The sequence below is a fragment of the Stenella coeruleoalba genome (genome assembly GCF_951394435.1).
Source record: "Stenella coeruleoalba genome assembly, chromosome: 9".
Taxonomy (NCBI): Eukaryota; Metazoa; Chordata; class Mammalia; order Artiodactyla; family Delphinidae; genus Stenella; species Stenella coeruleoalba.
The window spans coordinates 38,147,015-38,164,545 of record NC_137155.1 but is presented as its reverse complement, the minus strand read 5'-3'; the positions used below and the strand labels follow the sequence as shown (position 1 = coordinate 38,164,545).

The 17,531-nt window shown below is 36.8% G+C and overlaps 1 protein-coding gene across 24 annotated transcripts in view; it reads right to left on the bottom strand.

Moving 5' to 3' along the window:
• The window catches only part of DGKB (diacylglycerol kinase beta), a 909,303-nt gene that overhangs the window by 485,475 nt on the left and 406,297 nt on the right, over window positions 1-17,531 (bottom strand). For all 24 annotated transcript variants that reach the window (XM_079932538.1, XM_079932527.1, XM_079932534.1 and 21 more), the window contains 3 exons: window positions 9,439-9,556; window positions 6,746-6,834; window positions 6,547-6,663 (listed from right to left, as the gene is read on the bottom strand). In XM_079932538.1, the coding sequence (XP_079788664.1) occupies window positions 6,547-6,663; window positions 6,746-6,834; window positions 9,439-9,556 (324 nt within the window). The remainder of the gene's footprint in view (window positions 1-6,546; window positions 6,664-6,745; window positions 6,835-9,438; window positions 9,557-17,531) is intronic.

Sequence of the window (17,531 nt, the reverse complement as noted above, 5' to 3'; positions counted from 1 at the left end):
CTAAGAAGTCAAAAGGGAGAAAAATAGAAAAAAAAATTTTCATAAGAATTTGGAGTCAAAAAAGAAATAAATCATTTTCCTACAGAAAAATGAAGTGACCAGATTTAGAGGTACATTTGCTGGTTTATATACATTTTTTCTAACATTTTGCCATTTCAGGGTGCTGCCTTAATGCTGGCATTGGCTAAAGCATGAACCTTTCTATTTTAAAGGCATCGGAAACCTTTAAACATTATTGTTAGGAGTTATTATTTTTTTTATTTTTTGGGGGGGGTATTTGCCTCACTTTTTTATTTTTTAACATCTTTATTAGAGTATAATTGCTTTACAATGGTTAGTTTATGCTGTATAACAAAGTGAATCAGCTATATGTACAAATATATCCCCATATCTACTGTCTCTTGTGTCTCCCTCCCTCCCACCCTCCCTATCCCACCCCCCCAGCTGGTCACAAAGCACCGAGCTGATCTCCCTGTGCTATGCGGCTGCTTCCCACTAGCTATGTATTTTACATTTGGTAGTGTATATATGTCCATGCCACTCTCTCACTTTGTCCCAGCTTACCCTTTCTCCTCCCCATGTCCTCAAGTCCATTCTCTAGTAGGTCTGCGTCTTTATTCTGTCATACAGAATGAAGTCAGAAAGAGAAAAACAAATACCGTATGCTAACACATATATATGGAATCTAAAAAAACAAAAAATGGTCATGAAGAACCTAGGGGCAAGGCAGGAACAGAAATAAGGAGTTACTATTTTAAAAGAAGTAGCAGCCCTACATGATACCAAAAGTCAATAATCCACAGTCATTGTATAAGCTTTCGTTTGCGAAGCTCAAATGACATGTATCATCCTCCCATCCTGCGAGTCCTGCCTGACCGCGGGTATGTTACCACAACCGGAGCAAACGATAACATGTTTTAAATAGAGGTTTTACATGTCAAGAAAATATGTTCATGGCAGAAATGAACAGGTATAAACAGTGTGATCTTAAGAATCAGAGAACGTAAGCAAGGGGAGGAGGAGAGAAGCAATGATGACATTCAGCCCGGCTGACTGAATTATAAAGCCCAGGGGAAATGGTTGCCTAATGGTAGAAGGTAGTTTATGCTGCTCTCACTTAGGATTTTTCTGTTTTTATTTTTTAAGTGGTTAGATTTACAGAAGGAGATAAAACCCAGTTCTAAGAGCCTAACATTCTATCTACATAATGGCAAATAGTATTATACCAAGAAGCCACAGGTTCTGAATAAAAAAAGGGTGCTAAAATGGTTTTTTTATCTTTAAGCATTTGTCTACACATACTTGTATATTTGATGCAGATTTGAGTATTACAGGATGATTTAAAAAAAAATTTAAATCATGCATTTAAAATTCACCATTTAGCAGTAAGAAGAACAGTGTTATCAGTCATGAAAGTGAATTATCGAGGACCTCCTCGAAAGTCAGCACTCCATCAAGATTTAGGGTTATTAGAAGAAAAATGTGTATACTGGACCCGGAGCTGGGTGAGATTGTAGTCTAACAGTGTAGATGACGCTAGCATGCAGACGTGACACTGCTGGACAGCAGTTCAGTCTTTCCTTTGGTGTGGAATAAAAGCCTAGAAAGTGTTTAGAAAATGGCAAACATTATTATCAAGGAAAATTTCAAGGAAACTGTGGAACTTAATTTGATTCCTGAGGTATAGTCAAAATTTGAGGTGGGTGCCTTCAGGGCAATACTAGAGTAAGCAAAATAGGGGGGAAGCATGGCTTTCCCAGAGGCCTGTCAACAGACATGCTCGGCTACAGCAGGGACTGGGCATACAGGGGACTACTATATACGTCATGTGCTTAGGTTTGGGTCGGATATTTGGAGAAGTAAAAACCAGGTTGAGGTAGGAAGAGGTGAGAGCTGCATTTATTATCACAGGACTATTATAGGTTGCTGAAGGTGGCATATGATAACAAACTAGTATTTTCAGAAGATGACTCTGGAGGTGGTTTGCAGCCTGTGATATAGGAAAAGTACCTTCTGTTAGGGAGATAAGCCAAGATTTCTGACTCTAATCTAGTTAAGAGGTGCTAAGAGCCTGCACGTGGGCTGTGAATGGTGAAGACAAAAAACTCAAATCTGAGAGAGATATTTTAAGGGGAAAACTTAAAGTCTCAGAGATAGGTTGGATATATGAAATAGAGGTGAAAGACAAGGATAAAAGAGATTGACTTCTGTTTCCAATGATTGCAAGCCTGATGTTACCATGTCTCATAGAATACAGTTGGAATAGCTGTTCTTAGTGAATATAAATAAATCAGCTTAGTCTAGGATTTAGTGATATTCGGGACCACATGGTTCTGGGTGCTTTTAGAATATGCAGGTGCTATTCTTAGACTGGGCGACTACAGACCCTTCCAGAAGTGAGTAAGAGATGGCATGAGTAACATTCATGGAGTGCCCTCTGTGAGCCACGGGATGGGTTTTGTGCCCTCACATGACATTTTAGCTAGTTTTCACTATGATAATAATTGTCCTTCCATAAGCACTAGTAGGTATAGGGCCTTCCCTGAACACAATGACATACATTTTTTTAAAAAATCCATTTAATTCTTACAAAAATCTTACAAAATAGGTATCATTAAGTCCGTTTTACAAATTAGGAAGCTGGCCAAAGCTTTTTACATACTTGGCCCAAGATGGTACAGTTACTATCTTACTGGTTGGACAGAGACATTCTTAAGAATCTGGTCAGTCTAACTTATGACTAAGTTAAAACTCAAGCCATTTCCAAAAGTCATATGTACAAAGGAAGTGATGACATTTGGAAAACCACTGAAATGAAGCCAGGTTTCGTTATCTTTGTTTCTCTCTGCGGTCTATTCCTCACGGACTCCGTTCAGATAGGTCTTACTAAAGCTCAGCTTTGACGGTGCCATATCCCATCGCAACTTCTGCTAGTTCTTTGCTATATTAATAGCACCTTCTGGGAAGCATTAAGACATAAGAAAGTAGATTCAGTTTGTTTAAAGGCAACCAGTAGTGTAAGTGTCAGTCAAAAGCAGATCAACTTTATACTAAAATTTTCATACAATAGTTCAGGAAGAAAGTATAATTATACTAAATATATAAATGTTTAGAGGTAAATATCCTCTGTTTAACCTAGGCAAAAAAAATCTATAAATTAATAGATATAGTCTTATAATTGCTTAACATTAAAAACCAAAACAGCACAGAGGCTGAAGTTATTTTTAAGAAGGCTATATATATTCTTCTGGATACGTGAGGACTTACATAAAAATATCAAGTCTTGTTTCATAAACCAAACACCCACAGGAACCCCGGAGATCATGGTTTACAGCAAACCAGGCTAAAGTTAGCCAGAAGCCTCAGGTCTTGGGAGAGCTTAGTAAGAGGGCAGCCACTTTTCCCTGACTCTGCCTTACACCCTTCAGTGGTCCCTGGTTAGCCTGTGTCCTGAGTAGAACTCGGGATTTAAATACATTTACAGCTGATATTGTGCTCTGCTGTAGTGACCAAAGAGTCATCTTCATGTACACTCTGATCTTTTGTTAAGAATAAGATGTTAGGGACATGCTGTCTGAACTGAATTAGATATGAAATCCTTAGATTTTAAAAAGCAGAGTTTATCCACAGGTAGCACCTTCTTTCCTATAAAAGGAAAGGCCTAATTTCTTACAACACTAGGAACAGGATCAAGACCAAATATAAATATGTAACTGGAGAGTGCCTGGGCTAGAAATACAGATTTTGGAGTCACAGATGAGAGGAACCACTAAAACGAAAGAAAGAAAACAAGAAAAACAAAATGGAATATAAAACAAGAAAAAAATCTCAAGATGCCCTGATTATCAATAAGACCGTTAGCAATGGTAACTTTGAGGAGAATGATTCCCATAGAATGAAAAGGGCAGAAGATATACCTCATAGAGATTAAATGGGGGAAGGAGAAGAGGAGTCAAGTAAAGAAAGTTAAAATCTCCAAAAGCTTTTCTATTAGGAAAGGTAGCAATGCATAGTTTTATTTAATTTTCTTTAAATTTATTTATTTTTATTTTTGGCTGTGCTGGGTCTCTGTTGCTGCGCGTGGGCTTTCTCTAGTTGTGGCGAGAAGGGGCTACTCTTCGTTGCGGTGTGTGGGCCTCTCATTGTCATGGCTACTCTTGTGGTGGAGCACGGGCTCTAGGTGCATGGGCTTCAGTAGTTGTGGTGTGCCGGTTTCAGTAGTTGTTGCTCGTGGGCTCTAGAGCACAGGCTCAGTAGTTGTAGCACACAGGCTTTGTTGCTCCGTGGCATGTGGGATCTTCCCGGGCCAGGGATCAAACCCATGTCCTCTGCATTGGCAGGCAGATTCTTAACCACTGCGCCACCGGGGAAGCCCAGCAATGCATATTTTTAGAGTGTTCTAACTTTAAACACATTGGTTTTTTTTCAAGAAATAAAAATAGGAGGATCTTCCCCGGTGGCACAGTGGTTGAGAGTCCGCCTGCCGATGCAGGAGGCACGGGTTCGTGCCCCGGTCCGGAAAGATCCCACATGCCGCGGAGTGGCTGGGCCCGTAAGCCATGGCCGCTGAGCCTGCGCGTCCAGAGCCCGTGCTCCGCAACGGGAGAGGCCACAACATTGAGGGGCCCGCGTACCACACACACACAAAAAAAACAGGAAAGAAAATAACAGATCTAAAACATTACACTTGAAATGTATGAAGGAGGGCTTCCCTGGCAGTGGTTGAGAGTCTGCCTGCCGATGCAGGGGACACGGGTTCATGCCCCGGTCCGGGAAGATCCCACGTGCCGCGGAGCGGCTGGGCCCGTGAGCCATGGCCGCTGAGCCTGCGCGTCCGGAGCCTGTGCTCCGCAACGGGAGAGGCCACAATGGTGAGAGGCCCGCGTACAGCAAAAAAAAAAAAAAAAAAAAAAAAAATGTATGAAGGATGGCAAAATAACTTGAAATACAACGAAGAAATAAACTCTGATATTCTCTAACTTCAGCTTATAGTAAAGATATAATTAATGAAAGATGCACTTTATGGGGAAAGTAAGAGGAACGGGCTCCTATAAGATCAGAAATAAAACCGAAATATTTTTATAAATGCTTAGCAACAAAAAAAAAGAAAAGTAATATTTTTTAATGGCCCAAATTTTTAAAAAAATGAAATAGTTTTGGTCTTCTTAAAACTGAGAACTCAACATGTTTAAGTAATTTCTATGTGTAATTTAAAACATTGTTAGATGCTTTATTACAATAACCAAACACTTCAAAAAAATAAAACTGTCTTTCATAATTGAGGAAATTTCAAATGTAAATATAATTTAACCGAGTAATAGCTGAAAATGATTGAAGAAAATGTGTTCATTTTTAAAAAGTACTTAATTGTACTTTTGAAATGCAAGTCACAGTTTGTTTTTCTCATTATCCTGTGTGTATGTGTGTGTGTGTGTTTAAGAAAAAATTTTAAATAGCGTGTGTGTTGGGGAGGGGTGTTGAGGGGCACTACAGAGAAACGTATCTGCTTAACTGAAACAACGCTCCCTACCAGTTTATTTCCACAAAAGCAATAATTTGTCCTATAACAAGATGACTCATACACTAGCTGTAAAAAGAAAACACATCCGATGGGGGAAAAAACCCAGCCCCATAAACGTTTTTGGACCAAATTGTAAAAAACGGCTATTCTTAAAAATGTGCGTTCTAATTAATTTCCAGAAGTACAACATGAAACACTAGAGGTACCATCTAACAACTGCATTTATTCCAGAAGTTACTTGAAGCAGCTTTGACAATTAAGCAAACTAGGTAGAGTGCTAAGATTTCCTGGGAAAGACCAAGTGATCTCTTCTTTCTCGACTGTCAATACTGTTAATGACTAGCGTTTACATCCATATTTGTTATCCCTCAATTTATGATTTAACTAAAGGAGCAAGGCAACACCATGTTGTAAAGAAGGGGTAAGTGAGTTCTTAGAAGCATCAAGAACTAAAATATGGACCACCTGCATCTCTACCTAGTCATGTGGTCATTGATGATTTGCATAGATTTTTCTTGGTCTTAGTGTCCTCACTATAAAATTAAGTCTTTGTACCACATTATTCATTGTGCTACCCTTTTTAAGCCCATAGATTCTATGATTGGAATAAATTTAGAACACGTAGAATAGAAAATTTTACCAGAAAAGTGTTTTCGGGCAGAGGGATAGCTGAGCTCTACCCAGTCAGTATCCCAGGCTCACTGCCCACCCACAGCCATGGTGTCTGGTTACCTTCCTGGCAGCTCCTAGAACTCCATGGAGTACAGATTGAACACCTTATGACAGTATTATCTCTAAGGTTGTCACTAGCTCTAAAATTCTCGATTCTATGAGTACAAATCTGACCTTGACATTTATCCCTTTGGGAGCCACACATGCTATAAGAGGCCCCCACGAATTTATGCTAACTTGGACTTAGTCTAAAATTCAGAATGGCCTTCCAGGATAGGACTCATCAGAGAACATGGGATATACCATCTTCATCGTGAGTGAATGCTAGAGATTTATCCTTCGATGTTACTCACTGTGATCTGACACCAAACACAATGCAGTCCTGTCAAGCCCTGGTAACATTTAACCGTTTTGTGGCACTTATCACACTTGGTTGGGCAGTTGCCTTCAACCCAGTAATGATGCATCACCTAGAACACAACAGAAGCACCGTGGTAAGAGGAGGCATCCATAAACACCACCCTCAAAAGGCAAGCATGGCCACACACTTACATCAGTGTTCTTCTTGGACTTTACGTAAGTCTTGATGCAAGAAGGAGGTGCTCTAGCCACGCAGCGCTCATGGACTGTGTACTTGCAAACTGAAAGGAAACATGTACGCAAATTCAGAGCTAATCCTGGTCCTGATTGCAATTTTATACAGAAAGAATGACATTAACAGAAGCTCGTTTCATAGCCACTGCTCCCTAATCAATCCAATCAGCCACATCAAGGAAAAGTCCAACTCGACTGTTTTTACCATGGAATACAAAAGGCCAATTAGTACAGGAAATATTATGCATGTGAAGAACCAAGACTCCTCTATCATGGCAATAGCAGGAAATGCTTAATTAAATCAGGCCTCACTCAAATTTTTCACAATAATTCCCAGATGACAAACATACTAAAGACAAATTGATGACTGCCAAATGGCTTGGTGTCATTTGCTAGAAGGAAGAGATCTATATTTTACAAAGTATAGGCATGAGAGCAGCTGGCAGGCATGGGAATAAAAGCCCATGAGTTTATGCTATTTTGTCTATTGATTTATCTAAACCTTAAATGGCTGATTAGTCTATTTCCAGAGAATAGATTTCATCATATGCCAGGCCTTCAGTTAAACTTCATCCCTCATTGCCATCGTGGCACTGTTTGTCCAAAAGGAACAACCTTTGCTGGGCAGCGTATTGTATATATATATATATATGCAAAATTTTATATGTATCTGCAAATATGTATAGAAACACATGTACAAACATATATATGTGTGTGTGTATATAAAACGTATAATGTATATAAAAAACCAACACGTACACTTTATTGGCATCTTTAAATTACTTCATGGCTTGATTCTCAATATAACTCAGGGTCATATACAGATACTCTTTAATAAAACACTGGTTTCAAATTAAGAATTCTAAATGCATAAATACATAGAATAAAAATTAAGTAAAAAGCAACCAAGCAGCTCTCTCAACATAACAAACAAAAATTGACCACTGCATGAAGTTAGAATGAAAATATAATATTTATATAGTAAAACTATTCCCAAACATCCACTTCTGTGATTTCCTTTGGCAACACTGAGGAAGAAAATGCAGTTTCTCTTCTCTTCCACATTGGCAATAATGTTGAGTATTACATTTGCACACTAATCAGTTAAAATTTGTGAGCAAGGTTCTCACTCTTATATGATATTGCCCATGTTATTTGAGAATTACCATTTTGTTTCATAAGCTCCCATCAATAGACAGTACCATGAAAAATTATTTTCCTTAAAAATAATAAAACTTTGAAAACAAATTGCTTCCTTTGTACATGGAGAATGTTCTGGTATAAACAGCCTTTTAAATGTGGCCACTAGAAACTACCCTCTAAAGCGGCACGAGGTAATTTTATGTAACTTTATTGAAATCCTTAAACACGTAAGAAATCACTTAAAAGTGTACCTACTATATGGTTTTTAATGTAAAATAAAACATCTGAGAGAAAGTCAACTCCCAAATATGCTACCAAAGAAGCTGTTAGCTAAAAATAATATCTGAAAATTATGTATTATATGGAAGCCAGGTAAAAAATTAGATTTAATATAAATGCACGAAAATGGGATATGTCTAATAAACTTGACAATTTCAGTAACTCCATACACTGCAGAAAAGGGCGTGGATGGACAACGTGCTGGACCAAGACAAAGTCACACTTTAGTGAGGAGGACTCAATATTCCCTCTGGTTTTTTTTTTTTGGCGGTACACGGGAGACTCTCTCTCAACAGTGAGAGCACTGTTGTGGCCTCTCCCGTTGCGGAGCACAGGCTCCGGACGCACAGGCTCAGCGGCCATGGCTCACGGGCCCAGCCGCTCCGTGGCATGTGGGATCTTCCCGGACCGGGGCATGAACCCGTGTCCCCTGCATCGGCAGGCGGACTCTCAACCACTGCGCCACCAGGGAAGCCCTCCCTCTGTTTTAGCAGAGGCATCAGGGAATGCAAAAGTTCCTCAGGTATACATGTTGTTTATTTAAAACTTCTTAAGTGCCTTTTATGAATTGTTACATATACTACCAGAAAGTACGCCATAGAATAAAATAAATATTGTAAAGATAAGTGTACCAAAATAAAAATAATGGCCACAATTCATGAACTGGCAACACTTTGGGTTCTAATATCCATTAACCATATATTAGATTTTCTTCATTATAGAATTAAGAATCATGTGCCTGAGGTATAAGATTAGTGTGTATTCCTTGTGATTTCTTAGTTTGAATGGAAACTGATAATCAATCAATTATCTTTAAAAGACTGAAAGGAATTAGCTCATAATAGGAAGACAATGTGAATAAAGCAATAACTTAGGGAAGGAAAAAAGACAAATATGCATAAGATATAAATATGAGAGACCAATGGATATTTTCATAATACTCCCAGAAGAAATGGGAACCATGAATAAATTAAACTACAGTGGAAAGAAAATGGCTAGTGAATGGGGAAATGTCCTTATTTCTTTTCCAAGAAGAAGGTTTTCCAAAATTGAAGAGAGTTAAAACTAGAGTGATCTAAACCTTCAGAAACATACTTCAGGGAAAGATAAATCATAGGTACGGAAGGGTCAGGTGATTTTCTTAACTCCGTCTACAAATAGGACTATTTCACGAAATCAATCGCTTCTCACCAGAGGTGATGACATCCGGGCAAAGCAAACATACTCACAGGAGCAGCAGAGGCCCTGCTTCCCCACGCCGATCAGCATGTTCAAGCAAAGATTGCAGTAGGCAGGTTTGTTAAAGTGCTTGAGTCGCCACACATGCTGTCCGTCATCCTTCACATTCTGCATGGGACGCAAGAGAAAAAGATTTCACTTAATGAAGTAAACAGTGGAATATGTAAGTGCCAATAAAATTCAGAGCTGGACTGAAGCATTTGAAGACAATCTGTTATTTCATCTCTGACTTTCTCCAAGATTGCCACAGAGTCTAGAAAACCACATGTGCTCTAGTGGAATGAGATCCTGCTAACAAATATCGGATGCTATAGCAACCCACAAATTCTTGCCTAATATCAACAGTTCAACAGCAGGTCCCAACCATCATAACCGTCCGCCAAACTGAGAACTCCTCAGAACAGAGGCGTGTTTGCCTCACCTCTGTATACTTTACTCCTAGCACAATTCCATAAACAAATCAGTGAATAAAGGAAGAGAAAATACTCTTGAGTGGAAGATTCTGAGAGATTAAAACCTTGACAGAATATGTTAACCCTTGCTTAATGGTAGGAATATGCAAATTTCATGATGGTGGTTAGCTCTTATAAGGAGGTAGAAGGGTGGGATGGGATGGGAAAGAATGACACTTAAAAGTAAGTTATTCATGATATTCTAAGGCTTCAGTTGGGGGATTCCTTATATGTTATAATTGACGCTAATATATTTTTGTATGTCTCAAATACAAAATTTAAAAACATAAACTTTTATAAGGCTCTAATTAAATTATTATTTTGCTTCTCTTTTACAAAATATGAATGATTTTAATCTCATGGAAAGATGGCAAAAATATTAAAACTATATTACTGTATTTATTTATAAGTCTCTACCATTATTTGCCACAATAAAACCTTGAGTTCAATTAATTCACATTTTAGCAAAACGACTGTAATTATTATTTATTCTTCTAAGTAAAACTCTATATAATATTATAATAGCTATTCTCTATTAGATACATTGAAGTAAAATGAAATAATATGATGCTTAAGATTCCTTACAAGGAGGTGAAGATATTAAATGAAGTTATTATACATCATTACTTTTATTACCATCATTTTCTGTATTAACATGTAGTCCTTGTACATCATGTACCAAACTATATCAAACTCAGATTAATTTTAGACATCATTTATTGGTATTCTATAGAAACCACTGCAGGTCATGGTTTTTTAGGTTAGTCAAGTTGCCATACTTCTTAGAACACGTTGAGCTAATACTTTTTTGAGCACCTATTATGTGCTGGGGCACTAATACAAATTCTGTGGTAGTGAGACAGTATAAACATGTCCAGATCATTTTGTTTCTCTGGATAATAAAATATTAATAATAATGCTTCCTAACTACTTTTTCCTATTCCCTATCAAGAGATAAACCACCAGATTTGAAGTACCCAATTGAATCCACAGTAACTAATTCCTACATTAGAACCAGAAATGTCAAATTTGCATCATAATATGAAACATTAATGAAAATGCTTTCTGGGAGATAATTCTCCATGGGTCTCTTGAATTTCTGCACATTTTGTAAGCAGAAGAACTGTCCTTTTCTCCAAGTTATCTTTTCAAAGGTGTTTGAATAACATACAGCCTTGCACAACAGAGATGTGCAGAGGGCAGGCTTCCTTACTGTCTGGTGTAATAAAGATAATTTCTCCCTTCTAAGCAAAGGTTTAGCAAGTTTGTTTACTGCGTATTATAAAAGAGTTAGTTTCCCCAAGCCAGGGGTTCTGAGCTCTGATGCTGTGCAAGGCAATTACTTGGACCTCTCTCCATCACCCCTAAGAGACTTCATGGGCCAGGAGAACTAGCTCAGATGTGAAGCTCCTATTGCTTCTTTGCTGTGAGTAAACAAGTTTTTGTTTCTGACCCAGGCACTCATGTCCTCTGCCAGCACCCATGGAACTGTGGCAAGCTCACTTGTTCACTTGCAGGTAGGGTAACTCTCAGACCCTTCATGGTTCTTGACAATGCTCAGCTTCATTTTCCTGACAAAGAACTAACAAGTTCTCAGCAAAAGCACTTCTGCAGAAGGTGCCATGGAGGGGACATCAGAAGACAATGGTGTTTCAGGTTTTTTTTTCCAAAGCTTAAGAAATAGATTTTATAGTAATTTCTGAATCCAGTTCTGGTCTGCTCAAGTCATATGATTTCTAGTATCTTTATTATGTGAATGGAATGCTTTATATATTTGTTTAATTTTGCTATAGCTTCCAAACTACTATGTTTTAAAATTTCTATTCCTTCAAATAAGAGTAAGATACCCTGATGTTAAAAGTTAAAGAGGTTAATTTTTTTTAACATATTGATAAAGTTAGCATTAAGTATTAGTTTAAATAATTAGATTAATGCTTAAAAAGACATTTTTAAGTGAAAAGGAGAAAAGAAAATTTAATTTTCATGTGTATTACTGTTCTCATAAGCCTTGTCATTTTATTTTTAAATGAGTGTCCATTACATGTGAATAAGCCTTCTCTTGTTGAAGAGCACATATGGACTAAGTTAGCTGGCATTTTCCTTATCAAAAAATAAACAAGTCTGAACGTGGGTGTTCTGTCAATCAGAACACTTAGCCATGTTACAGGCTGCCACTGATGCACAAATCCATTACCCCGACATAAAATGCTCTACCAAAAAACAAATTAAATCACTTTATAGCTCTTAGCCGGATACATTGCCAGAATATTCAGAGGATGAAATATGTATGTGACTTCAAGAGAAGAAATTGAAACCAGGAGCCAACTACTTCTAAGCAGTGCAAATTAAACGCCAACGCTATGTATTTTCATGTCTTGTCTTGTTTGTCTTATTTAGATGGTAAACTTACTGGGGAAGGGGGAGACTCTGTCCCTTACTATATTCTATCAGCCAGTAAAGCATACGCCTCTTAGTACTTCCACTGCAAATAAATATTTATTGTCATAGAGAGGAATTCATTTTTATAAAAAAGCAATGAAGAGGGAATCTGGAAGGCTTGATTCCTGGCCTCTGATGAAAATGTGGATAAGCCATTTCACCTTTCTTATTTTCCTCTCTAATAAAATGAAAGTAACCACTTTCCTCACCCAGGCCATGGTGTGAGGTTTCATTATACAATACCCGTGAAGTCAATTTAGCTCCTCAGAAGACTGGTGTTATATAAACAGCAAATATTATTACCGTCATTGGGTTGAGTTGTGTAACATCCCAGTGTTTCAGCCAAAAGATGTGAGAAGGATGTTGGTAGGTTTATGATACTTTATTTCACAAAAGTTGTGTTCTACTGGTTTTTTCATTACCAGACATTACTCTTAATGAAAATTTATTCCTGATATTTAGTAAACACTGTATTTTATAATGAAGCAGTTCAGTTCTGTGCATGTGTCAGAGAAACGTTTAATGAAACACAGGCAAATTAACACAGAGAGGGAGTGCCAGGGTCTTCCTCGCCTTCTAATCCCTTGTAAGTCAAAAGGAGGCTTTGAAGGGACGAATGCTCTCTGGAAAATACTGAAAACTATTTCATTATCTTAGTGATTTCTAAAGTATTAGTTTTTTCTGTAAATACCTCAAAGATTGCAGACAGTGTTCAAGTGAACTAGGGCTGTTATAAATAATATCATTTTTTTCGAAGGACCTCAAGGAGAAATTTCACTGATGTCACAGCCAAAATGCTCCCATCCCCCTGCCTAGCCAGGTCCCTGTTTCAACTGACCTCACTTATGACACATAGAAGAGCTAAGGTCGCACATGGATTCCAACTCAAGAAATAATAAGTGCCGTTAAATTACCTTACTTTTCTGTTCAAGGTCTCCCCAAAATTATAATGATATGAAAGAAACTGTTCTTTTAGCCAAAAAGATGAACTATATCAAGGCTGAGGGAAGAGAATGCAGAAAGAAGCTTTGAAATTCTGAGTGGAGCTGCAATCAACTGCCCATCTCCAGATCCCACTTTCTGAAGTCAGGCTCAGACCCTAATGGTCTTAAGGTTCAAATGCCATTTCAACTGTCAGTAGCATCACGTGGTTAATTTTCCTTGAATGACCCAGTGTGGAATCTCAAGAATTGTTGTATTTATCCAGCTTCATAACTCCTTTCTAGATTGTGCAAACAGCAGAACATCTTAATCAAATTAAATTTTAAAAAATAGAGTGTGAAACATTAGTTTTCCAAATATAGCTTAGTCTATTAAGAATACATCATCTTCTGCTTTCCATCATACTCATCAAGGGACACATTTCATCAGAAATCAGGAAGCAAACCAAAGAATGACTTCTACTTTATTGAATCAGGCAAAAAACTGTATCCTAAAACATTTCGATCAATGGCAAAGTTTAAACTATACATAGGGATTAAAGACCAGGACTCTGAGAACATATAGTGAAATCAACATACATAACCTTTCAAAAATCATACAGGCCAGATTTGGGCCCAACAATCCAACACTAAGAAGTGAAGGTATCCTTATTTTAAGCCAGGCTCCTATTTAAATGTGCATTCCTGTTTTTATGATAATATGAATTCAGGAATTTTCCTTGAAAAACCTAATAATGATCCAAGATTACAGATTTCAGGAACTGGAGCATTACTAATTATCCTGTTCATCGAGGAAAACAAATGTTTGAACTGAGAGGATATCAGGAAAGGAAAGTGATATTCCTGACTAATTTCTTTTTACATGTCCAGATAAGATGACTGGCAAAAAAGTGACCTAGTTAGTTAATAATCAAGCCAGGGTGAAGGCCAATTTGATAACGTTCACTGCCACTCTACTATCTCTTCGTTAGTTCTTATGTCTTGCTGGGGTGGTCTAATTGAGCTAAATTGAAAAAAAAAAAATCAGATTTCTCTTTCCAAGATAATTTTAAAACAGTTAACACTCATTCTGTTTGTATGACAGATTAATGATAGAATAACTTGGGGGTCAGCAAAACTATGGCCCTTGGGTGAAATATGGCCAGCAAGCTATTTTGTAAATAAAGTTTTATTGGAACACAGCCCTGCTGTCATTTAGGTGGTGTCTGTGGTGGCTTTTGCACTGTAGTGGCAGAGTCTAGCAGTTGCAACAGAGACCTTATGACCCACAAAGCCTAAACTATTAACTATCTGTCCTTTTACAGGCAAAGTTTGCCAATCACTAGAGCAGAGTTTATTGCTAGATACAGTTATTTGAAAAAGAAAATCATTTTCCTTCAAAATAAGATTTTTTAAAAAAGCAATTCTTCACTGAGATGAATGCTGAAGGAAGAATGAGTAAGTCTCAGGCATAAATTTTTCATTGTAATCAAAATCACATATGCCACCCAAACACTCGATTTTACTTCAGATGTAAGAGACTATACCATTTCATACTGGGTCTCATGAAGTGTGAAGGACTTCTTGTAAGAGAAAGGAAATGACTTCTACTCCCTAGCATTTGATAAAGAATTAGGTTCTGATAAACTACAATTCTGATCCTAGCACCACAATGGGTATTAGGTAAAATAGAGTACTTTAAAAAATTCTGTTGATGGAGAAAAATGAACTACAATAAACTCACAACTGCTCTACCTTACATTTCACGTGAGGACTGCTCTCCCAGGGCAATATTCTTATCTGGGTAATTGGGCTAATACACCACGGTCACTTTCAAATACACTGTGGTATTTAACATGCACTATCAATTAGCATCTACTCCCTGAGCTCATAATTGACAATAGACAAGAATATATAGGACAACATAACAAGACAGGCCTCACAATAAATGGCTGAATTCAACCTAAAGCTTCTAGATTTCCAATCTCATAAGCAAAAGTGGGGGGCGAAGTAGGAGGGAATGACACCATGAATCAAATTCTCTACAGGTAATAACAAAACACATTTACTGCCTACAGAAAAGGAAATAAATCTCAATTACTAAAAAAGGCCCTCATCACTCAGTTGTCATTGTGTCATTACTGGTTTGTAAAACACCTACCATGCCTGGGAATTAAAAAGCTGTTTTTAACAAATAGATGCTCTGATTTGTGATCATAATTACATAGATTTTCCATCTTATTAAAAGCCAATTTTAAAAACATTATTGACTTATTCTTTTTTTAAGAAGTGAAGAAAATACTCTCAGAATTGTTCTTCACAGGGGAACCTTCCAACCTCATATCCAAGTTGATCTACAAATGTTAAATAATGTAGCCCTGCCATCTAGTGGCCATCACTGGGAACAAAACTTTGGAACACAGCTTGGGTTTCTTTGAAACCCTGAATCGATTTCTCCTATTAGCTCCAAAAAAAAAATCTTTTAACGAAAAACATAAAATATAAATCTAAGAATATGAATATAAAGTAAATTATGTATCATTAACCTGATGGACATTAATGGCAAAGAATTGTCATTCCGTTGAAATAAAGTTACTGCTACACTAGAAACTGATGAGGTACATTGTATTTGTTTAAAATATTTTTAGTTAAATCCACATAGATTTGTGGACTATATTTACCAATGCTATTTTCATAATTTCACAAATATATGTATTTATGAATAAAACTAAAGAATTTCTAAGTAATATTTTCCAAAAGAAAACATTATTTCAAAATCTTTCTGTGATATTAAAAATATAGATGACTATATCTCCATTACTTACTTCTTTCATTCTCTCATGCAAGAATTTCCATAAATATTTAGAATAAAAACATTTTATCTTTAAAAATATAAAATTCCCTTTGGGAACCATTATCAATAGTATTTCTTGAATAGTCATTTGTCAACTATTTTTCAGTATAGAATATACACCAAACCTTACAAAGTTAACATTTAGTCAGTTTTCTTTCTGTTTTCTCCCAACAGTCTGATTTACATATGCTTTTGACAGAAGGTATATTAAACAATAAACACATATTTATGATACAGAGATATATAGTAAGTTATTACAAAAGATACTAGGTTATGTATAGTATAAGAACATCAGATACAGGAAGTATTGCTTCATTAATTTGTAAAATGTAGAAATATGTATCTATTAACAATAAGGTCTATATTAACTTTGTTTTAATAAATTATTTACTTTAAGGGTAATTTCCTATTTATCATCTATTAGTAATTTTTCTTTTCCTTCCTCTGACCATGTCTAAAATCCCATGGGCCTCATGAAGGCTAAGATTAACCTGAATGTAAACGAATTTGAAGATCCAGGTGAACTGGAGACAAATTCTACCATCTGAAACCCATTTATATATTCCCAAACCCATATGTAAATATGTACAAACCTATTTTTATATACTCTCACATGTTTTACAAACACAGACTGCAAGATCTCTTGAGAACTGTCTTTAAAAAAAATTGGTGTCTTGAGTGACTGCGGTATAGTCTTGAATCTGAAAAATCATTATTGCTGGTAACAGGAAGCATGAAAAATGTGGAGGTCAGCAGCAAAGTGGTGGACATTACATTCTTGCATCTCAAAACTCTAAATATTCTGTGTGTCAGGGTGCTCTCCATCAGTAATACTCTTTGAATCTAAGTATAGATTTTACTATACTCATGTTATAGTTAATTCTTATTTATTAAGCTAAGTATAAAAATCTAGCATTGACTCATTGGATTTTTAAATTAACTATTACTAAAATTCACACGAAGCCGGGGCAGCAAGATTTGGACTCAAAGTCACTATCATATCACATTCTGACCTTATATGGATCTACTTTATTCCCCAAACCACCAGTTTTAATTACCGCTGGAGGCAATGATATAAGAGAACTTCGACAGGCTTAGAAGGAAGAACTTTGACAGACTGTTGATATGTAAGGAAAACATTTACACACACACACACACACACACACACACACACACATGCACACGCACACACACGCATATATACTCAACCACCTCTATATATAATTGGCTCCCCCAAGTATGGGTTTGGTTATTAATAAAATAGATCATCTTCATGGGGAGGGGGAGCACAGAATGCAATAATACTGGGATGTTTCTTGCATTAGATAAAATAAGGTCAATGTTTTCTTTTAACAAGATTGCACTTTAAATAGTGGAAAAAAAGAGAGAGATTATGTATTAAATAATACGGTACTACC